The following is a 24028-nucleotide window of genomic DNA, read 5'->3' on the forward strand; positions in this document are numbered from 1 at the left end:
AGAGCATCGTTCATCTTTAATACGACGGCACAGAGCATCGTACCTGAAAACACAGCATACTAGTTAACCAGCAGACTACATGAGCTTGTTCAACTCTCTTCCTGTTAAAGTGCGCACATGAGTGCAGTAAAAACTGTGTGAAATTTCTCACTTTTGATTCTACACATGATGCATTGAAATTAGCAATGAACTTGTAGCAACTGTTTAGAAACATCTAAAACACCACTTTACAGCAGTAACAAGTCACTAGAGCACTACCATACGAGTCACAATCGTACGAGTCACTATCGTATGAGTCACTACTGTACGAGTCACTATCGTACGAGTCACTATCATACGAGTCACTATCGTACGAGTCCCTATCGTATGAGTCACTATCGTACGAGTCACTATCATACGAGTCACTATTGTACGAGTCACTATTGTACGAGTCACTATTATACGAGTCACTATCGTACGAATCACTACCGTACGAGTCACTATCATACGAGTCACTATCATACGAGTCCCTATTGTATGAGTCACTATCATACGAGTCACTATCATACGAGTCACTATCGTATGAGTCACTATCATACGAGTCACTACCGTACGAGTCACTACCGTACGAGTCACTATCATATCAGTCAAATATAAACATGAAAAACTTTAATTTAAGGTAGAATCTTCAGACTAACTAATCTTTTTGCTAGTCGGTAAAAACACAAAAATAAACAAACAATGGAATCAATATAATTCATCATCCTGTTTTATATAAAGTTATCCACTTAGGGCCAAAAAATGGCTCAAATGTTATATCTATGTAGAGTGAATGTTCATGAGGCTTATCAAAACAATTTCATTATTATTTTAGCAACTTACAGATTGTCAGAAGCCATTTAAATGTTTTTATATCATTTCTGAATACCAAACTTGCTCACAATGCCAACAATACCAATAGCAACAATACCAATAGCAACAATACCAATAACAACAATACCAATAGCAATGTCCAAATAGTTTCCAAGTGATTTATGGTGAATTTCAAACACCTTCTGGCAAGCGTCTCAAAAAGAAGAAATCAGCGAATTCATGTTTGGGGCATTATGACAAATTCTCACGACTGTTGGCGTACTGTTAGATTTCCAAGATGGTAAATCAACCATCTCTATATGATTTTTCGAGACAAATAAATTCAAAGTAGCAATTCATAGTTTGCTATTCGCTTTAACAACTGATGCTTCAGTAAGTTACAACCATCGAAGTCATAGTGTAGTAAATGACCTTGACCTGCTGGCCGCATGAAACATAGTGTAGTAAATGACCTTGACATGTTGGTAACATGAAGCATAGTGTAGTAAATGACCTTGGCCTGCTGGTCGCATGAAACATAGTGTAGTAAATGGCCTTGACCTGCTGGTCGCATGAAAAGTTGAGCAATCATGACACTCACAACTAAATGTATATATATGGAGACAAACAGGACTTACGAGAAACACCCTTGCTGGCTGTCGAACTTCCAGATATACCAGATACAAGCTCTACCACTGAGTGTAGTTCCTGGGAAGTCGGCACAGTACCAGGAAACAGACCACAGAGAGATCCAAGTTTGTGAGTCTACAAAAGTAGTTTTATGTAAGTACAGCCATGCGAAGATATGTACATCATCTCTATAGATGGATATGTAAAGAGTGGCTGTACATCACATCTATAGATGAATAAGCAGAAAGTGGCTGTACATCATATCTATAGATGGATATGCAAAGAATGGCTTTACATCACAACTATAGATGGATATGTAGAGAGTAGCTGTACATCATATCTATAGATGGATATGTAGAGAGAGGCTGTACATCATATCTATAGATGGACATGTAGAGAGTGGCTGTACATCGTATCTATAAATGGATATGTAAAGAGTGGCTGTACATCACATCTATAGATAGATATGTAGAGAGTAGCTGTACATCATATCTATAAATGGATATGTAGAGAGTAGCTGTACATCATATCTATAGATGGATATGTAAAGGGTGGCTGTACATCATATCTATAGATGGATATGTAAAGAGTGGCTGTACATCATATCTATAGATGGATATGTAAAGAGTAGCTGTACATCATATCTACCGATGGATATGTAAAGAGTGGCTGTACATCACATCTATAGATAGATATGTAGAGAGTAGCTGTACATCATATCTATAGATGGATATGTAAAGAGTGGCTGTACATCATATCTATAGATGGATATGTAAAGAGTAGCTGTACATCATATCTACCGATGGATATGTCGAGAAAAATCCGAGACCACACCCAAAGGTGGCTATAGTGGTGCTGCAAACAAAGATGTCCTGAATATAACAAGCTTACATATGCGGAAGATGTGGAGAGGGGATGTATACAAACGTGTTGCATAAAAACAGCTGCAATAGAGGTTTGTATAGAGGATAGGGGTGTAAACTTGACAATAAAGGTCTGCCCACAAAATTGAAGACAACGGCAAGAAGTGCAGAAGAACACGAGGTGAGGGGACATGAATGAGTCATATGCAGAGTGCAGGTAAGAATATAACAGAGTAGTAAGGCAGGTATATGATAGATAACAACACTACTCGTGTTTCCTCGTGTCTAAAATATAGACTATAGAAGTAAGCGATGCAAAAGTTGACGCTTACGACAGCTTGTAGACAGGTCCAAAGAGGAGAAGTGTATGTGGAGTACACTTCCATCCCCAGTGTGTCCTTGAAGGGCTCACAGACTGAGAGCAACTCCTTGCAGGTAAGAAATACCCAAGTAGATATAGCCCCAGAAGGCATTGACACCTGCAAAAGCTCTATATTACAAACATAATTCTGAACCCATCAGCATCTAGTGGGAACGCGACAAAAACAGCAAACAAGAGAAACGTATTCGAACCAACAAACAAGAAAGTGCAGTAATGCAGCGTGTTGGGCTAAAGGGAGACATCTGACCTCGAGAAGCCCGAGCTCATGGATAGTGTTGTGTACAAACTTGATGGACCTGCTGGTTAGCTCAGAAGGTCGCTCCAATCTTATCAGCAGCTCACATTGCCTACTGAACATGTAGTTCCTCAAGTCTAGAGAAGACAAATCCAAAAGTAAACCACAAAGACAACTAATTAATCATTAAATGAGCTACTACATTAGAACAATGTAGATGTCTATGTAAAATATTTACTACCAGTTATACAATGTCTATATATATGTAAAAGTTCTAATACCAACTATACAATGTATATGTCTATATCAAAGCTCTAATACCAACTATACAATGTATATGTCTATATCAAAGCTCTAATACCAACTATATAATGTATATGTCTATATCAAAGCTCTAATACCAACCATATAATGTATATGTCTATATCAAAGCTCTAATACCAACTATACAATGTATATGTATATATCAAAGCTCTAATACCAACTATACAATGTATATGTCTATATCAAAGCTCTAATACCAACTATACAATGTATATGTTTATATCAAAGCTTTACTACCAACTATATAATGTATATGTTTATATCAAGACTCTACTAACAACTATACAGAGTATACAAATGTATCTACTCTACTCTCAAATAAATAGATATTCAGACTAACCTAGTTACATAAAGTTACTAACCAAGTAGGCTTGGCTTATCTTCACTGATCAACATGCGTCTGTACAAGTTGATGTCTGTGGACATGGACACCCCCTCCCAGCCACTGGCCAATTGAGTGTACGGAATCAGCCAGGCCGTCTTAGCTATAATAATGTATGCATAACATACACATGCTATTGCCAATCAAATAACTCTACGGTGACAAAATGAGAAGTAAGACATCTCTGCCATGACAAATAATCTAGTAAACTTGACTATTATAGTTCCATAAAAGCTGCCATGATCAGTTATTCAAAGACACGATATTCAAAGACGTGACAGAATGAGATACAATGGATAGATATTAACAACAATTAATCGTCAACTATTAATCAAACTAATTTGGTTTCGTAGACTCGCTAACAAAGGCAGCCATCTGATACGGAGCCTGCAACCGACCACGCCACTTTTTCTTTTAACATGGTTTCCAGGTACAGTCGTACCTCGATATTCGAAAAATTTGAGATACCAGTGAAACTCTGACCAAGTTTTTGCCTTGAAATGCGGCCAAGTAGGCGAGAGGCCGTTTTAGGAAACAACATCGTTAGGTATTTCTTGTCAGATCAGTTTGAGAAAATTTTAAAAAGGCTAAAGTGATGAGACGAAAAGTGCCAGACCGGAAGAGGGCAATAAATAAGTGAAAATGAAGACAAAAGTGGAAGTAAGTTTACTGTAAGAATAAAACTTATCTTTAAGGTTGTGTTTAGTAAGTTAAATTATTTGATGTAAATATAAAGTTTACGTTATATAGCATCACCAAAGTGTAGTGTACTGAATGTGTTGCCATTAAGTCTCTCTCACACCATTAGCAACTACCGTCTGTCTCGAAGGTAAGAACTCCATGCATTACTGTACATAATAATGTTACATTTTATAGCAGACACTTCCCACTAAATAGGTATTGGGTACTTTAGGAGTAAAGGTAGTGAAATAAAACCCTAAAAAAGACGTTTTTCATTGTACTACCCTGTTTTTATATAGTTTTTGTCAAAGGATGGGAACGGATTAATTTGAATTTAGTTATTTTATAGAGGAAATATTGCTTTAAGATACAAGAAAATGATACATGAGTCCAGTCCCTAAATGCATTAGGCTCGTATGTAGAGGTACAACCAGATAATCAAGATTCGAGCCATAAACATAAAATCTATAAAATGATGAAACCTATTATTACGGAGCCGTCACTACATACTAGCTCAAACAATAGCTTTAATTAGCGTAGGCTGGAATAGCAGCCACTGACTGGACATTTTCCCCAAGCTTTGCTGGTGTCTTTACCATAAACTCATAAATGAACACACTTTGCAGATATATTACTATTAGCCTCAGAACTAGTCACAGATGCAGATATATTAGCCTCAGAGCTAGTCACAGATGCAGATATATTAGCCTCAGAGCTAGTCACAGATGCAGATATATTAGCCTCAGAGCTAGTCACAGATACAGATATATTTGCCTCAGAGCTAGTCACAGATAAAGATATATTAGCCTCAGAACTAGTCACAGTAGCTGATACTCACCTCCCACTGAGTGATTAACAATAAATTGGGCAAAGAGTGCATCCAACTCATCGTACTGCACGAGGGCATCTTCATACAGTTCCACCACACTGTAGAACTTCGCAAGGGACTCCTGTCAGACAATAAGAATCTTGAGTTACACGCCCTCGGACCAGTTCTTAGGTACATGAGAGTGTCAACAGCACGAGGGTAGACTACTCCAATTGCTTAATCTGTTCAAAGCTTGTAGAGACTTGTAAATCTATAATAGCTGTAGTATGATGTCTGCTCTTTAAGTCTGAGCTGTTTACCGAAACGTAAGAGGAAGGTCTCTAGTCAACTCGTTAGTCATACAGCTTACAGAACACTTTAGCGCTACACCTCTAAACCTACACTACATCTCTCACACATAAATTATTGGTACATAGGAGAAAGTTCTCAAGATGTAATATAACGTAGGTAAAATTCATGAGACACGCAAGGCCACACCGGTCCTGCCTTGCTAGATGGTTTTGTAGATAACCCAGTCAGGTAGACATCTCTATTAGTTCAGCTTTTTATAACTTATCAGCAACTCATACATTTTTATTCAGCTGCAATTAAATTTAAATGAAAAGCACACAGTTTTGCTCAGCACTGTCCTTGAAGTAAATCTACACGACCTCACTACGGTACCTGCAACATGAAATATTTAGCAAATGTCCAGCTCTCCTCATTCCTCCTCTCTCGCTCCAGCCTCATTGCATCCTCAAATTTAGAGATAACTCGGCTAAAGGAGGCTAACATGAACTCCTGTATACGAGAGATAACGGTTATCCACGTCTCTGATTTGGTATCATTTCGAAAAGGCTCTGGGAATAATATACACCTAAAAATACCCTGTCAACGTGAGAAGACAACTACCAACATTATTACCTGAGCCGGTAGCTGGCAAATAACTTTAAACCTAAGCTAATCGCCCAAAGCAGAAATTATATACAGTTTCTACTTGCAATCATTTACTTCACAAGAAGTGCTGTGCTAACAAAATCTACCAAGAGCTTTATAGCAAGAGCTTTATAGCAAGAGCTTTATAGCAAGGGCTTTATAGCAAAACCTTGTAGTCACAAAACAAAGGAAAGTTTTTTCAGCCCAATATAATATATAATGCAGTCCCTTAACGCTATCTACTGTATGTAAATCTATGTACATACATTAACATAGACCGAACACAAACACTGAACATACATGTACATTTATCTACATGAATGTGGATGTACACAGTGTAGATAGGTGGATGTGTTCATCTCACTAAACAGTGTAGCTAGGTTGATGGGCTCAAATCACCAGATAGTGTAGAAAGGTTAACGTATTCATTTGTGAAGTCAATTATCAGCCAAAATAAGACGCCAAAGGTTAATAACAGACTATCGATTAGTGTACAGGTAGCTTGAAGCATCAATCTGTGTAACCAGCCCATAAGAAAAATTATTGAAAACTAACCAAAAAATGGAAGGTGTGATGCATAGTGCAGGATGCAAGGAAAAGAAACAGATAGTAAAGTTCATACTGACCTGCCAGAGCCCCTGGATCCATACTCACTCTTCACCTTATCATAAACGGATGTTCGTAAAATCTTGCTTTTCACTTTGTTCTCATCACGGACCACAACGATGATAAGCCAGTCGAGAATTGACAAGGCCTTCAGTGCTGACTGCCACATAAAGAGGTCATCTCTCACTTTCTTTTTGTAAGTGTCAATGTCCTAAAGACGAGAGAATACGCAATTTAATATCAATTTGTAATTGACATCAAATATGAAAATTTTGATATATCACGTCAAAATTAAAAAATAGTTCTCTCAAACGCAGGAAGCAATTTTAAGTATTGCAGAGTTGTAAATCAGTATATACCATAAAACCTCTAATTGAACGCCATGGTGCTCAATTTTTCAACTTTTCCTCTTTAGTGGCGGTCAATTAGTGGCGACAGTCAAATTGAGGCTGGCGGTGTATTTTTCAAATGGCTCGTCAGAATTTTGGGAAAATAAATTTAGCCCTTTTGCAGGCAAAGTGAATGGTACTTATATTTTGCCCTCTTTTTCAAGTGGACCGATTTTAAACATATCGGTCTACCGATATTTCTTGGATGTAATAAACCTGCTAATTTATCTTCGACTTGTCAAAGATCTTTTAACAAATAAACATTGAAAAACTGAGAAATATCTCTACCAGTTGTTATGTATTGCTTGCAATTAATCTGCAATGATATTATAGCTGGTGACTTGCTTTGCAATTTATTACAACTTTCAATTTTTCATTTTATTTTAAATTTGAAGGCATATTTTTATTTTGTATCTATATTTAACAATGTTGAATAGCAGCTTGTTGCACTCATTGATATTTTGGCTACAATTTGCAGCCAAAACTAGCATTTTATGTGCAATAGAAGACGAGTTATGAGCGTCGATCAATTGTAAGCCACGTTAAGATAACCGCAAAAATGCTATTTAATAATATGCTATAAATCTGCAAATTTATAAGTTATATCATGATAATCGATGAGATGATACAAATATATATTCATAAACAAGTAACATAAATGAACCATCTTCATATTACATGCAGAAACAAAAATTAACGTTTTAAAAAGAAAATTATTTGCATCGTTTGCTCAGATAGCTGCGTTCTAATTGTTGCGTTCGCTGTAACAAACTTCTTCTGGTTGTCCGATACCTTCCACAATGTCTTCTGACCTCAACTCCTTTTTTGCACTGCTAAACTAGTCGATATTAGCGATCAAACAATTTTTTGGCATAGCAATACTTTTACGTGTTGCATTTAGCACAAATGCAACGCGTAAAAGTTTTGTTTGCTAAACGTAACCTTTGGCCCAAAACTAGTCGTTCATCTACCATCAGAAATGTAAACCGTTTTTTGTATATATGTACATGTACTTCGAAGTATCAAAACCACATTAAACAAGGAACTACTAATATCCTGAGACAGTTAATAATTATTTCTATGGTGTTGCTTTCAAAGTTTTAATGAAAAAAAAACGAAAAGCTTTGGAACTGTACAATGAGATAATTAATTGTTATTGATGTAAGCGACTCATTATTTTCTACTGATCAATTTTATAATTATGGGTTTGTAAAGATCAAAAATTGTCAAAGTGGCTGTCAAATGGAAGTGACGTTCAATTAGAGAGTGGCGCTCTATTTTCCAACTCTTCTCTCAGGGTGGCGGTCAAATTGAAGTGGCGTTCGATAAAGGGTTTTACGGTATGTATAAATCAGTATATATATATGTATTAACTAGTATAAATCTATATATTTCTCAAAGTTTGTGTGTGTATTCGTTTGTGGATGTGATTGTCCAGCTTTAGCTAATATTTTAGATGCCTCTGCTGAGAAATATTATTCGCAAGGTTCAATTACTATATCTGGGTTCAAGGCCAATTCTTCTCAGGCGAACAGCTATATTGTCTCCGTGAGAAGAGCCTTGCCATTCTCTCTCCGTTCGGTCAGACAAAACCAGTACGGCATCTCATTTTTACATTTGTGCCAGTATCGAGAGGCGCTCTACCACTGAGCCATACAAGACGTAATGATCCAAGACCCTATCATATTCGACATACTGCAACCACACACTAATTATTTTAGCACTGCACCCACATGTTACGATGCCCCAGTTAGGAAATATTTTTCGTAAGGTTCAATTACTATATATGCTATCAAGGCCAATTCTTCCCACACAGACATTTATAAGAACAGCTTCGACATTCTCTCTTCGTTCATTCACACAAAGACAGTCCGATATCTCATTTTCACATTTGTACCAGTATCGAGAAGTACCAGTATCGTCGTATTCAAAGTTTTGACGAATAGGTTCTGGTGAAACAGTAACCTTTTTTATACACACTTCTATGCAAGAATTGTTCTTATTAATTCAACATATTCAGGATTTTTTTCTCAGTTTGTATTAATTGTATTATGACCAAATAATCTTTTATTGTAATCGTAGCAAAACAGACTTAATTTAGCTATTACTTGCTAATTATTTCCCACTTATATCTAAACCCTTTTATAATTGTTTTATTTTTTTTTATTTATTTGATCTGCACCAAACATTTTCCAAATGATATAAGGTTTGAAAGTTACAGTTGTTTGACAAAGTTTAAAAACTTTTACAGTTGTTTTTATTTTTTCTTAAATTATTTTAACTACACAAAACACTTGTCTCAAGAATGGCAAATAGTGTAATATATTAAATACAAATCAATTTTTTGTGCAAAGACTTTTTTATTACCCAAGCAACGTCGGGTAGTACAACTAGTCAGTATACCGTATATGTATGCAGTTCTCCTTCCCATGCTTTGATTCTAAGTGTTCAAAAAATATGAAAGAGTGAATATGAAATGTTTTAATACAGCGGTTCTCTAGAAGAATAGGTTGAATGCTTGTAACGATAAAAGGAAGGAAGACAATGCTTACTTAGATTACACATCGTAATAAAAGAAAATAGAGAGATTATACATGATAATAAGTGAAAATAGAGAGATTATACATGATAATAAGTGAAAATAGAGAAATTATACATGATAATAAGTAAAAATAGAGAGATTAGACATGATAATAAGTGAAAATAGAGAGATTATACATGATAATAAGAGAAAATAGAGAGATTAGACATGATAATAAGTGAAAATAGAGAGATTATACATGATAATAAGTGAAAATAGAGAGATTAGACATGATAATAAGTGAAAATAGAGAGATTAAACATGATAATAAGCGAAAATAGAGAGATTATACATGATAATAAGTGAAAATAGAGAGATTAGACATGATAAGTGAAAATAGAGGGATTAAACATGATAATAAGTGAAAATAGAGAGATTGGACATGATAATAAGTGAAAATAGAGAGATTATACATGATAAGTGAAAATAGAGAGATTAAACATGATAATAAGTGAAAATAGAGAGATTGTACATGATAATAAGTGAAAATAGAGAAATTATACATGATGATAAGTGAAAATAGAGAGATTAAACATGATAATAAGCGAAAATAGAGAGATTATACATGATAATAAGTGAAAATAGAGAGATTAGACATGATAAGTGAAAATAGAGAGATTAAACATGATAATAAGTGAAAATAGAGAGATTGGACATGATAATAAGTGAAAATAGAGAAATTATACATGATGATAAGTGAAAATAGAGAGATTAAACGTGATAATAAGCGAAAATAGAGAAATTATACATGATAATAAGTGAAAATAGAGAGATTAGACATGATAAGTGAAAATAGAGGGATTAAACATGATAATAAGTGAAAATAGAGAGATTGGACATGATAATAAGTGAAAATAGAGAGATTAAACATGATAATAAGTGAAAATAGAGAGATTGTACATGATAATAAGTGAAAATAGAGAGATTATACATGATAATAAGTGAAAATAGAAAGATTGTACATGATAAGTGAAAATAGAGAGATTAGACATGATAAGTGAAAATAGAGAGATTAAACATGATAATAAGTGAAAATGTAAAGATCAGACATGATAATAAGTCGAAATGCATTTAAAATTTAAAGTGAAAAAACAACAAATATAGAATTCGCAGTTCATATAATCTAAGCTAAATTAATTCCCAGCCCGTACCGTGTTGTCGAGGCTACATCGTAAATCTCTTGCTTTTAAAGTTAAGGTGAAGTAGCAATAAACACCTCTTTTAATAGATTATTACTTTATCTATTTACTTCCTTAAATAAAGAATAGTTTTATATAACGCATTAGTTTTAACGCTATAACATGAACTATTCATTGTTAAAGCACATGAATTACATAATTTTTTTATTGTATATTTTAATACATCAGAGTCTTGGCTTTCGAATGAGCTATTGTTTGCCATGGTGAGACAGACATTGGATGGTATTTATAGGATTTCCCCAGAGCTTTACCGTAAAAAAAGTTTACTGGCATAGTCTCGAAAATTGTGACGTCACAATTCTCATATTCGTTGTTGTGTGCTCTTATCGCTTATTTATCAACTACGAAAGTGGCGATAATGACGCTAGTGGCAGGCGAAGGTAGGACAACTCCAGAGAACGAATGAAGATGACAAATGAATCAGTGTCATTAGTTCTCCATGTACATATTATTTCTATGATAAGTTCCTCAGACTTCAAGAACCATACTATATTTTCCCGATGATATTATGCACTAGCTCTTTATTTTTAATGCGATGTTAAGGGTGACGACTGAGACTAATTAATTTCAAGCATTGCGTGAGTGATCTCGCAAAAGTGCGATTGACATTTAGTCCTAGGGCCACGCAACCGCAGCTCATAATTTAATCGATATAATTTCATTACCTTTATCAACGACAGTACATTTATTGAAACATAATTAATTAACACAGAACATGTGTTTGTATTGGTCGGGCGTTAGCACGATCACGGGCATTGTTGATTATCTAGAATCTTAGTTTATTATTAGCGGTCTCTGGGTTTAACAGCACCGATTGTCACAGAAAAACGCAGCCTCAATGGTAGCAAAAGGGATCGACTACCTAAGGCTAAATGAGAATTATGACGCCACACATTGAGTACCTGAACCAAGTGTTTTTTTGCAGGACTTTTGACACCCCGTTTTTCATAGTTCTATTATTCTTTGTGTATTGAATATAGGCTCATTCGAAAGCCAAGACTCTGATGTATTGAAATATATAATAAAAAAATTATGTAATTTAAGTGCTTTAAGTCTTTGGGGATTCAAAATGCGTGAACCAAAATACAATGTCTTCTTATAAGAATATTCATTTTAACATATCATAGTTTGGACATGAAGCAAATAATGGAATGAATTAATTCTTTATGCTGAGGCTTAGACATGAAGTACCCTCACTTTCAATACCGAATATTTGCAGTACTCAAACATTCATGTACTAGGTACTACACATTCTATGTACTAGCAGGCTTGGGGCCACTAGTGAGTATTGAGCGCACTGCACTATTTGCTGGCTAGACGACAGTAAGGTGCACTAGGCACTGAACTAGCACTAGTGCATGGCATAGTAATAATATAAAATGCACTAGGCACTGCACTAGCAGAAATTCTTGTGCACTAGGCACTGCACTAGTGCATGGCATAGTAATAATATAAAATGCACTAGGCACTGCACTAGCAGAAATTCTTATGCACTAGGCACTGCACTAGCACTAGTGCATGGCATAGTAATAATATAAAATGCACCAGGCACTGCACTAGCAGAAATTCTTGTGCACTAGGCACTGCACTAGCTCTAGTGCATCGAAAAGTGAAGTCAAAAATGCACTAGGCACTGCAATAGCAAAAATTCTTGTGCACTAGACATTGCACTAGCACTAGTGCAGTGTAAAATCATAAATGCACTAGGCACTTCACTATTAAACTTCACTAGGCACTAGACCAATGAGCTTTTTTGCTATAGCAGCTGCAAGAATTGCTTGCTAATCAACAGATATCTACTGCTATCCACTGCAATAGTACAATTATAGCCGTGCAAAAGATGTCAGCCATGTATTTGTCAAATAAAATAGCCTCACCTAAAATTTCAAACAAACCATAGACCTACAATAATGCTCAATATTAAATAGTGCAGATGACAACAGATATCAAATAGTGCAATGTATTACAATTACAATAACTAAATATACTAAGCAAGCATGGAATGGAAGAATTCACTTCTTATTACATAAATGTACTAATAGTACTATGTACAACAAGAAAATCTATCCTTGGATAAACCAGTATCATGTAAACAGTAAGTCATATTGATGGCAAAATTGATAAGCAATATTGTTCAGAGATGATGTTTATTAGACCGAAGGAACATTAGCCTTTCAAAGTTGGCGTCAGTCAGTTTAGATCTATCTGCACGGAAGATTCGACCAGCCTGGCTAAACAAACGCTCTACAGGAGCAGATGATGCTAATACAGGCATATGTAGCTCAGCTAAATGTCTCAAATTTAGATAGGCTTGACAACATTAAGTTAACAACATTGCAAAGAAATATCAAAGTTCCATATTCAATACCAATATTAAAGTAAAACATAATGCCATCGCCATCATCTCCATCAAAGGAAAATAATAATATTCAATCTGCACTTGGCACTGCACTAGTGCATACTATGTCGCACTAGGCACTGCACTTGCACTAGTGCATTTATAAAAAAGTTTCCAATCCGCACTAGGCATTGCACTAGAGCATTTTATGTTGCACTAAGCAAAGCACTTGCACTAGTGCGTTTATGGGAATTTTCTAATCCGCACTAGGCACTGCACTAGTACATACCATGTCACACTAAGCACTGCACTTGCACTAGTGCACCCAGGGACTCATGTCAAATTTGCACTAGCATTGCACTAGACATTTCTATTTTTAAATTGCACTGCACTATGCACTGCACTAGTGCAGTGCGCACTGCACTGCTAGTGGCCCCAAGCCTGTGTACTAGGTACTCACACATTCTCTATAGTTGGTATGGAGTACTCACACAGTCTACCCAGTATATATGGAGTACAGGGTCCTTCAACAGACGGTACTCGTTAAACTTCCTTGGCAACTGATGAACATCGAAGGGCACAAAATGACCACACAGTCGTACCTTTTTTATTGGTCTACCATATGACCTGACAAAACCAATGAATGCTGTGAAAGAATGGATAGAAACAGGTTCTAGCTGAAGGTCCTTGAAGAAGGTTCTAGAACAAAGCCACTAAAAAAAGCTTCCTAATATTATAAACTTGAGCATTGTAATTCATAAATTTGTAAAATATGTCCAAACAAATGAAACAACTAGTATATATATACAACCAGCTGTGCATTCCGGCGTTGCCTAGGTATTAAAATTCAGCTTATAAACAATGAGAAGTGATGAGAGTTGCCTACCACTTGCTAACTTACCACTATTAGCCTACCACTATTAGCCTTCTATCTATATATATTATATATATATTATATATATATATATATATATTTATATATATATATATATATATATATACAGTGAAACTCGGATAACTCAAACTTCAAGGGACCGAGCAAAAGTGTTCGAATTATCAGAGCGTTCAAGTTATCAGAGCACTCTCACAAGTCCATGTATTTACTTATTTATTAGTAGATACATGTACATATACAATCTATAATATAAATCAAAAGCACAAATGGCTTGTTTCAAATTAAATGCTTCTAATGTAAAGTTTAAAACGTTTTTATCAAAAAGTATAGAGATTTTTCTATCACTTGAGATTGGTTCGTTGTTTGAGGTGATGTTATTGCCAGGACGTTTTTTAGATTGACATTGGCAAAGCTTGATCATTGTTGAAACGCTCAAAAGAAAAGACATCTTTTTCTTTTGAGCGTTTTACCCACGATCAATTTTGCCGAATTTTCTTGAAGTTTATGCAAAGATTACCTCACTTTACCTCGCTTCCGAAGGGCGATCACTACGCGGATGTTTGGTATAAATCAAATTTCACCAAACCTTTAGAAAAGTCGTCGACAAAAATATTTTGCCGATGGTGGTAATAACGACGCTTATGAATTACGAAAAGTTGAGGTTTACCTCTTTGGCTTGGAATAAAGTGATTTTTTAAAGCGATAGCAACTGTTTCGGTAGCCGTTGAGCAAAAAACAGTTCAAATTAACAGTGTTGAGTTCGAGTTATATAGAGCCATTTATCATTGCGTGGGAACGGACCAAGCAAATCCATTCGAGTTAACCATGTGTTCGCTATATCCGAGGGCGAGTTATCCATGTTTCACTGTATATATATATATATATATATATATATATATATATATATATATAGAAGATAGATAAGTAAAAAACTGGTTTTGGTGAGACCATAAATGGAAAGGATACACAAATTCAAATATCTTAGGATGCTGCTGATGCAGTTCTAGTTTTTGGTACGACTTGATGAACTACCTTCCTATATTCTATTCATTACAATCTAATTCTTTGGCAAAAAATGAGTAAAAATCAAATTATTCCATAAAACCTTGAAAACAACATTTCTAATTATTTGTCAGTAATCCGATAGATGATAAGATATAACAACTTTACAAAAAAGTCACAAGTAAATCTATTGAGAATATAATGTCACTCACACACCAGCACCTAGACTGACCACAGGAGAGACTGACTATTGTAAGAACTGCTAAAAATCTACATGAAACTATATACTACCAATATATTCATACTATATATCATCAACTGCAATGTTGACATAAACAAACCAACAGGGATAATTATGAACCTCTCCAAAAACATCTCAAGATTTCAGGGCAATAATACTTTTAGCTAAAAGTCATCGCAGGTTTGTTTGTGAAAAATATATCTCAAAAATTAAAATCAATAGATAAACAGATCAGTTTTAGGTTAGCGATGTCTAATCACACTGACATTTGCCAGATGAAAATTAGATCTTTAGCACAATGTTTCCAACGTATGGCTATATGTGGTTCTGAACAAGTATGAGCAATGCCTGTACAAATATGACTAAAAAATTTAAATTTTTCCAAACAACTATAACCGCTGACTATATCGAATGATTCTGTTGTGTAGAAGGTTGGAACGCTTTTAAGCCCAGGTGTTATCTTTTAAATGCTAATCAGCTCAAATAGTTAGTACTATATGATAACTGGGTAGTACAAAACCAACATGATGTCAAACTTACCTCTGCCAATCAATCTTTTGCATTGAAAGTGCATCCACTATATATGGATGCACTGAAGCAAATAAAGACTGGTTTCCAGCACCTGTTAATAATTAGTACAACATCAGCGTTATTCTGATATATGAAAACCACAATGTTGTCCTTCAAACTGACTTATACGTTCAAAAATCAAATTTATAAAAACAAGTTAAAACAACAAACTGAAACATTTTTATTGTTAATTAGTTTGGTGAAATCAAACATTTTTGCCAAAATAATTCAATCAATCGTTCAAATAATGTAAAAAGCAGATCAAAAACTAGTGTTGAACAAGTTTGTTTTTTGTTCCACGACGTCATAGCATTAATACAGGTCTCTTATCTTTAATATAATATAAGGGACAGAGTTTGTAGCTATAAACCCCTAGGGAATACAAAAACGTGCTGTCTCCTTTTAAAAATGGAATTGGAGCAAAATGTACTTGCTGCTAGATTAACATACAATTGCCAGACAACTCACAAAATATTAATTTAGCATAAACCTTCAGCATTACATTGGACTACTATGTAAATAATTAGGCTACAATTTAAAATGACTTTGGGGTGTGATTAGCAATAACAAGAGTTTAAAACATCGAGTTGTTGTGAAGCATTGTTTAGTAATTATTATGGCGAGCACTTACATGATATTATAGGCCGATCATCAGTAGCCATAGTTGGCTACTAATGCCATATAATTTAAATTATCGTTTGAGTTCAAGGTAAATCGACATAAACTTATTTTCAACGACACTTGTTCGAGTAATCGGATTCAATACCATTAATATCTGAGTGAAATGTCATTCTAACTGGCTCGTTGTTTACGTTAGATACGTTCTAAGTTCGTGTCGGGTAAAAACCGAACTGGCAGAACTACGTACCTCTATTGAGGTGGTGAAACGGCGCCTAATAAGTTTATATGGAAGACAACTCTAGCAACGAGACCCAGCTATTTTGCACAGGTGAATGGGGCGACAAATCGCAATGGAAACCAAGAAATTGGCCAGCCACCTTATATAAAGGCCAGTCCCTTTTGGACCTGGCCTTGCATGCACGCATGCAGTGCTTTTACTGATATACAAAATAATATAAACCATGTTGCTCTTCTTCTATATATTTATATAAATTGTATGGAAGAAATAGAATAAATCATTTGCAAATAATGTTATTTTTAAACAATCTTATGAAAATATGGAACAGAATATTGTATGGTCATTAAAAACAAGTGATCGTAGGAAAACTTGAGAAAACAAACATGATCTGCCATTAAATGAAATGACAGACTCGAAGCTGTCATCAACTGTATAGGTACATGAACCTGCTTTCGAAACCTAAACACCACGATACAGTCACTGACAGCCTATGATGCATCATTGCAAGGAAGGTGCTTCGCTCTTGCATCCTCTTCTTCGAGATAATCAGCCAAGTCTTTAAGAGAATGAAAGTCATTCCTGCCTTGTACCTCTGACTTTGGTATAATGGGAAGGGCATCGCCAGCCTTTTGACGAAAGTCATTGAGCTAAAGAAAATCGGACATTATTTTCGACGTTAAATCCGACGTTATTTTTTCATTATATATTTCAATACATCAGAGTCTTGGCTTTCGAATGAGCCTATATTCAATACACAAAGAATAATAGAACTATGAAAAACAGGGTGTCAAAAGTACGTCCTGCAAAAAAAACACTTGGTTCAGGTTTTCAAAATCTGATGTTACAATTATTATTTAGCCTTAGGTAGTCGATCCCTTTCGCTGCCATTGAGGTTGCGCTTTTCTGTGACAATCGGTGCTATTAAACCCGGAGAGCGCTAATAATAAACTAGGATTCTAGATAATCAACAATGCCTGGGATCGTGCTAACGCCTGGACCAATACAAACACATGTTCTGGGTTAATTAATTGTGCCTCAATAAATGTACTGTCGTTGATAAAGGTAATGAAATCACATCGATTAAATTGTGACCTGCGGGTTGCGTGGCCCTAGGATTATATGTCAATCGCACTTTCGCGAGATCACGCAATGCTTGAAACTAATTAGTCTCAGTCGCGACCCTCAACATCACAATAAAATGAGAGGGCTAGTGCATAATATCATCGGAGAAACATAGTATGGTGTTTGGAATCTGAGTTATTTATCATAGAATTAATCTGTACATGGAGAACTAATGACACTGATTCCTTTGTCATCTTCATTGGTTCTCTGGAGTTGTCCTATCTTCGAGTGACACTAGCGTCATTATCGTAGTTGATAAATATAAGCGGTAAGCAATAAAATAGGCGGTAAGAGCACGCAACACTGCATATGAAAATTGTGACGTCACAATTTCCGAGCCTATGCCAGTAAACATTTCTGCGGTAGAGCTCTGGGGAAATCCTATAAACACCAACCAATGTCTGTCTCACTATGGCAAACAATAGCTCATTCGAAAGCCAAGACACTGATGTATTGAAATATACAATAAAAAAATTATGTAATCTATGTGCTTTAAGCGAATGAAGTAATTATAAGTGACTCATGGAGAGATGACATGCAGGTAGATATACTACGATTAGTGCTTGTGAAGGGATAACAACTCACATTCCTTGCACCACTTAGTTTCCATGCAGCGTAAGATAAAAGAGAGACTCCACCAATGGACAACATCCAACTATATGCCAAGGCTTTAGATGCCATTTTGGTTCCATTTCTCAACAGAGCCATCTGCTTCCTCACTTCCTGCCAGTTACCGAATACAAAATTTATAAAACAAAAATATACAAATAAGGAGTAGCAATGCATAGCTAATGTCAAGGCATTATATGTACCATACATTATTATTAAATCGAGTGTATGTATTGCACGCCTGAAATGATGGCATTACACGCCTGATATGTAAACTACCTAATGTGTACATAAGATGGGGGTACTACATATGAGAGATGTGAACTACCTAATGTGTACATGAGATGAGGGTACTACATATGAGAGATGTGAACTACCTAATGTGTACATAAGATGGGGGTACTACATATAAGAGATGTAAACTACCTAATGTGTACATAAGATGGACGTACTAAATACGAGAGATGTGAACTACCTAATGTGTTCATAAGATGGGGGTACTACATACGAGATATGTGAACTACCTAATGTGTACATAAGGGTATATATCCATCTCAGAAATTGCGTTAACGTTTGCTAACCACATCCTTGATGTTGATGTCTATTTATTCATATTTGCATAGCATGCTCTACTAACATATAGACGATAGTGCAGCAGTACCTGAGGTGTGTGCTGCGATGTTATCTCCTTAATTTCGCTCTTTTTCGATTGAAGAAAAGTGTAGCCAAAACTGACAACACTGGCTACACTCCCAACAGTGATCATGAATATGGCCTCTGCAATGGTGGTATCAAAATATCATCTATTGAATATCTGTCTAAACAAGAATACGTACCCAAGTGTTGGATCGTTAAGTAACAAGTAAGATTCTTACAAAGATAACAACCGAAGATAGAACGAGACGTGACAAATCCTCTCTCCAAGGTAATAAACTCACTAACTTTTGTTAAAAGGTTGATGTCGCACATCTTCCTCTCCAGTCGCTTGATCACCCATTATCACATGGCCTTTTCTAAAATGCCAAAACCTACTGATTAATTTTCTATTGCCCAGTTAGCAAATTGAACTAAAGAGTGAATCTAGTGTTACATGAAAAAATGTATAAAATCTCAGCCTACATTCTCTGCGCACAGGTCAGGTGGTCGCAAGAGCAAACTGGCAAGAACCAACAAGCTCAACTTTCGCATTCTATAATTCTATCACAACTAAATGCAACTACGGATTTTAGTATCATATTATATTCAACTGTGTAATCAAATGCTTTCCTCCTCCTAAACCGACCTCTAGATTTTGGAGAAGTTAAAAATGGTAAACTTTGCATTTGTTGTTTTGAAATACTTGAATACTGTATTGATTTAAATATAATGTGCACTCATGCAACATTTGCAGTCTTGTTTGGAATGAAAAGTGATGTAAAATTTTATTTCGCAATTTTTTCAGCTCACACTAAAGAAAGAAGGCAACTACTGTTGGAGACATACAATTATGACAGATTATTATATTATAATTATCAACAATCAGAGAGTGAGGCAGTAGTGATACATTGCACAAAGCATTTTTTTTTGGCGGGTCGAACAGATAGTCGACTGAGTAACAATAACGACAAGATTTTGAGCTTGTGATTGACCTTCACTATCAGTGATTATAAGCTGTTTTACAAAACAATTACACTTGATTGATGTAAGGTTGTCTCTCCCTGAAAATATTTTTATAAATTGAAGATCTTAGTGCTAAACGTACTCAAGTCCCAATTTTAGCCAACTGCAGTTTTCACTGTAGAATGTTAAAGCACACACACCTAAGTGCAACAACACCACAAATAAGCATGAAAAAGTAACTAAGTCTAGTATAAATTACAAAGGTGAACCAAAATTTTCCATACTGATGCACTAAAAGTACTTAAGTCCACGAGCAGCCAATCAGATTGAGGCTATTGGATCATGTGATCACGCGGTTCTGTTCAGAGCATTCAACAATGGCTGAGCAAGTAGAAGCTATTCCTGAACTTATAACTTTCGGTGCTAAAAAAGGGCTAGAAACTCATCTGAATGGGCTAGGAAAATGTTTTATTATGCAAGCTTTTAATCTGACAGTGCTGTTCTTTACATCTGCTGTTTACCTAATCATTTTCACCGTCATTATACATGAATAAAAATGTATTAATCCTTTGAAAAACCCAAGTCATTGCACTATAAGTACTCAAATCCATAAAAAACATCTCAGCCTTTTGCAAACCAACAGTACAAAGAGATCTAAGGAACTTACAATGTGAATGTAGTGCCAGTTATAAGCCTGATAATGTAGGTAAAGGGTGGCTAGTGACCTTTCTCTGATTTCACAACAAGTTTCTAACTTTAATTTTGCTTTTTGCAGTAGGCCATTTTGTGACTTGAGAACTTTTAGCACCGGGCTCTTCAATTACAATCGAAAAATGTAATTGAAGAGCCCGGTCTGGCTTAATTCTTCGAATGGCTTACATTCCAAGAATGTAAGCCATTCTATCACTCTGGCTTACAAGTATCCATTGAGGAAAGCTAATTTGGTCCTCATCAAAGATTACAAACTATTTCGATTAATATTGTAATATATTAATCAACTATTTCGATTACAGCAATTTAGCAACGCAATAAGCATGCAATCTAGGCTAATGACATAAGTATTTCAAATTATTAAATGCAGGTATGGCAAGCAAGCATACCAACTGATCGCTAATCAGTTCTTTTGCATGCTATCGCTTCATACAATCCATCGCAAAACTCATTACAAAGTCATTTGCAATCTTGCCTGGCCTTGCATTTTGAGGGTAGTTCATTGTTAGCTTCAACTGGCTATATTACGATGAGACCATCTTATACAATGAGACCATCTTCTCTTGATGTCTGTCCATTGCCAGTTGTCATTATGTAAAAAAGTCGTTATGGTAATAGATTAAGCCACTATGTAACTAATAGATTAAAATTGATTATTTGCCAACATTATCAGTGATGGTTTACACAGTGATGCGATATGTAAAAATATCTTTAATGTAGGCCTTGACTGTCATAAGTAGGTAAGATAGTATTGATGCAGATGATCTTCCTCTTTTTTAGAGACAATCTAAATACACATGACTTTTCAATGTTTGCATCTGAAGCACTGACTTTTTTATGATGCACCATGTTTTAATATTTACTTTTTTAAACACTTTCTCTATAACTCATTCTGGTGCTTTCAACAAGAGACTCAAATAAAAAATTTTCATTTAGACTATTTTGATTTTATTTCTTTATTCAGAAACCATGCCACACCTCAACAGTGCTTTACGGTCTTTCACGCTAGCAAGTGCTGTGTCGACAGTCTACCAAATACACATGCATTTAATCTCAAAATAGTGTTTTGAAGCTCAGGTCCAGGTCACTCAGGCAACCTGAACCTGAAAAGTTATGTTGAATTCACTCATACTTTGGAACTGTTTTAGCATTTCTGAGACATCTCGTATATGTCTAGAAATGAAAATGTAAATAAAGAGAGTTCTCCAATCTTTAGCAGCGGTGCAGCCAGTTTTATCTGAAGCGCCACTTTTTAAAATTCTCATAACTTCATGACTGCAGTAACTACTAGGCAAGTCCAACACCATTAATGCAACTCCTACGCGCAGAAGTAACTTGTGGTGTAAGAGTTTGTAGGTGTTTTTCCCTATTTGAGCAATTAATGACTTTTGAGTTAACATTAAAAACTAATCTCAGCAATTACAAGATTACTACATAAATGGCCAACACGACAAATTATATAGCTTTCCAAAGATTAATACATGAAGCACCAGACTTGAAAATTTTTTTGTATTCATGCATTTATTCAATCATCCATCGTTGATGATGAACTCTATATTGAATTGAATAAGAAAGCATTTCGTTAAAGCATATCGTTGGGCCATCCGCAAAAGAAAATATGATTAAATCACTGATCAAATAGATATGGATGACTGGCCTTCTCTTGAATGGCGTCGCAGACTTACTGACATAACAGTAAGGGAAAAAATTCTAAGTAAATCTGTTTCGGTAGATATTGAATTTTCTGTGCAGCATTGTGAGGCATACCCGTCCACTCGTGTAGGTGGAATTAAATCCTACAAAAATACAGAGACTAAGAAAAACTTCTTCTTTCATCGAATTGCACGCTTATAACATATTGTCTTGTTTTACAGTCTTTAACCACTTGTATACTAGTCAGTAACACCATCTGGCAATCTAAAGTTTTGAAAAAACTATTGACCCCAATCTCTAGTTCTATAGGAGGCCATAAGATATTACAATAAGGCTTCTGCACAGGAGAGGAGCAAAATAAAAGGGTGATATTAATAACATAGATAATGTAGTAAAACAGCTATAGTTGATTTGTATTATAATTAGTAGGTACACATGACTGTTAGTTCAGCAGATAGCCCTGATTCTTTTTTTCTGATTCTGATTAAAAAGAGTCTCGAGACCTCAAAAGGAGGAAGTGGAGACCGTTTGCATAGATTGTATAAGAATAAAAATTTATCTATTTGAACAAGTGAATTTAAAACATCAATTAATAAAACCTTCCTGTTCTAATGATCTCCCAATCTAATATCCCGAGAAGTCCGTGGAATGAAGCTGTTAAAATATGTGTTTGTGTTGCAGGCGATTGCCTTTGGAGCGTTAGACCGAGATGATCTGGTGTCATACTGGTGTGGTTGGGACATTAAAAAATTAAAACTTTCAATTAGCGCTGAGTGTGTGCTATTAGATAAAATGTTTATTAAAAGGTTGAGTCTTGCTCGTTTTCTTCTGATCTCTAAAACTTCCAACTGGATATTCTCTCGAGCTTCCGTTACGCTAGCAACTCCTTTCAAATTACATATAAATCTCACGGCTCTTCTTTGTATAAATTCAATTTGAGATATGTGTTTGACTAAAAAAGGGTCCCAGACCTCACAAGCGTACTCCAAGGCGGGTCTACATAAAGTCAAATATGCGATTTTCTTTACTTTATTAGGAGCCCTAATAAGTGATTTTGCTGTCTTGTGAGATGCAAATACTTCACTAACTCAGCGTGTAACACTCACGCCTATTCTAAGAAACTTCAATGTGCATTTTGTATTAGTCGAGCAAAACATTTTTTCAGAAACTTCTAATGCAAGAAACGCGTAGCAATGTGCAGCGAATGCTTTCTGCGTTGAACGTCTATAACATTAAATGTCGATTTGCCCGAAAAAGACACTGCAGAGTGCAAGCATTCGTATACGTATATACGTAATACAGCATTTTATTTTCTTAGTTTTGCCTAAATGAAAGACGTAAATATTTGGCATAACGCGAAGTTGGCGATAGTCATGTCATGCTGTGCAAAAATTCGCCGCAAGCTTTGCATCGGCACCAAACTTAGATCAGTCTTTATATCCTTGACATAACAACAATTAATATTGCAAAATGTTTAACGGACAGCTTTGGTGAGCCCCATGCTTATCATAAAGATAAAAGTGGCCTGCCACTAGCAAGTTTGTGTTTTAGAATTTGGAAGGCATTGTTCTGTAAGAACAAA

General features: G+C 35.4%; 2 protein-coding genes across 2 annotated transcripts in view; both read right to left on the minus strand.

Annotated features, from left to right (window-relative positions):
* The window catches only part of LOC137403816 (trafficking protein particle complex subunit 10-like), a 49357-nt gene extending 32698 nt beyond the window's left edge, over window positions 1-16659 (minus strand). Inside the window, exons 1-10 of the mRNA XM_068089872.1 lie at window positions 16525-16659; window positions 15864-15945; window positions 13677-13812; window positions 6699-6889; window positions 5821-6013; window positions 5167-5278; window positions 3628-3750; window positions 2954-3078; window positions 2657-2803; window positions 1470-1596 (exon numbers count right to left, since the gene is read on the minus strand). Coding sequence (XP_067945973.1) covers window positions 1470-1596; window positions 2657-2803; window positions 2954-3078; window positions 3628-3750; window positions 5167-5278; window positions 5821-6013; window positions 6699-6889; window positions 13677-13812; window positions 15864-15945; window positions 16525-16555 — 1267 coding nt within the window. The 5' untranslated portion in view covers window positions 16556-16659. The remainder of the gene's footprint in view (window positions 1-1469; window positions 1597-2656; window positions 2804-2953; window positions 3079-3627; window positions 3751-5166; window positions 5279-5820; window positions 6014-6698; window positions 6890-13676; window positions 13813-15863; window positions 15946-16524) is intronic.
* A 319-nt stretch (window positions 16660-16978) lies between these two features.
* Window positions 16979-23610, minus strand: LOC137404569 (transmembrane protein 242-like). The gene is made up of 5 exons (XM_068090797.1): window positions 23553-23610; window positions 19426-19496; window positions 19145-19260; window positions 18460-18597; window positions 16979-17399 (listed from the first exon to the last, which is right to left on the minus strand). The coding sequence occupies exons 2-5, from the start codon at window positions 19478-19480 to the stop codon at window positions 17241-17243; spliced, it is 468 nt and encodes a 155-aa protein (XP_067946898.1). The 5' UTR covers window positions 19481-19496; window positions 23553-23610; the 3' UTR covers window positions 16979-17240.
* Window positions 23611-24028: the final 418 nt, after the last annotated feature.

Source organism: Watersipora subatra, chromosome 9 (assembly GCF_963576615.1).
Source record: "Watersipora subatra chromosome 9, tzWatSuba1.1, whole genome shotgun sequence".
In the NCBI taxonomy this organism is placed as follows: Eukaryota; Metazoa; Bryozoa; class Gymnolaemata; order Cheilostomatida; family Watersiporidae; genus Watersipora; species Watersipora subatra.

Excerpts from the sequence above, each read along its gene's own strand:
- LOC137404569 (XM_068090797.1), bottom strand. The coding sequence starts at position 19,480 with ATGGGTGATCAAGCGACTGGAGAGGAAGATGTGCGACATCAACCTTTT. Across the intron at positions 19,261-19,425 it reads ACATCAACCTTTTAACAAAA|AGGCCATATTCATGATCACT; the intron begins GTTAGTGAGTTT and ends CCACCATTGCAG. Across the intron at positions 18,598-19,144 it reads CATCGCAGCACACACCTCAG|GAAGTGAGGAAGCAGATGGC; the intron begins GTACTGCTGCAC and ends GGTAACTGGCAG.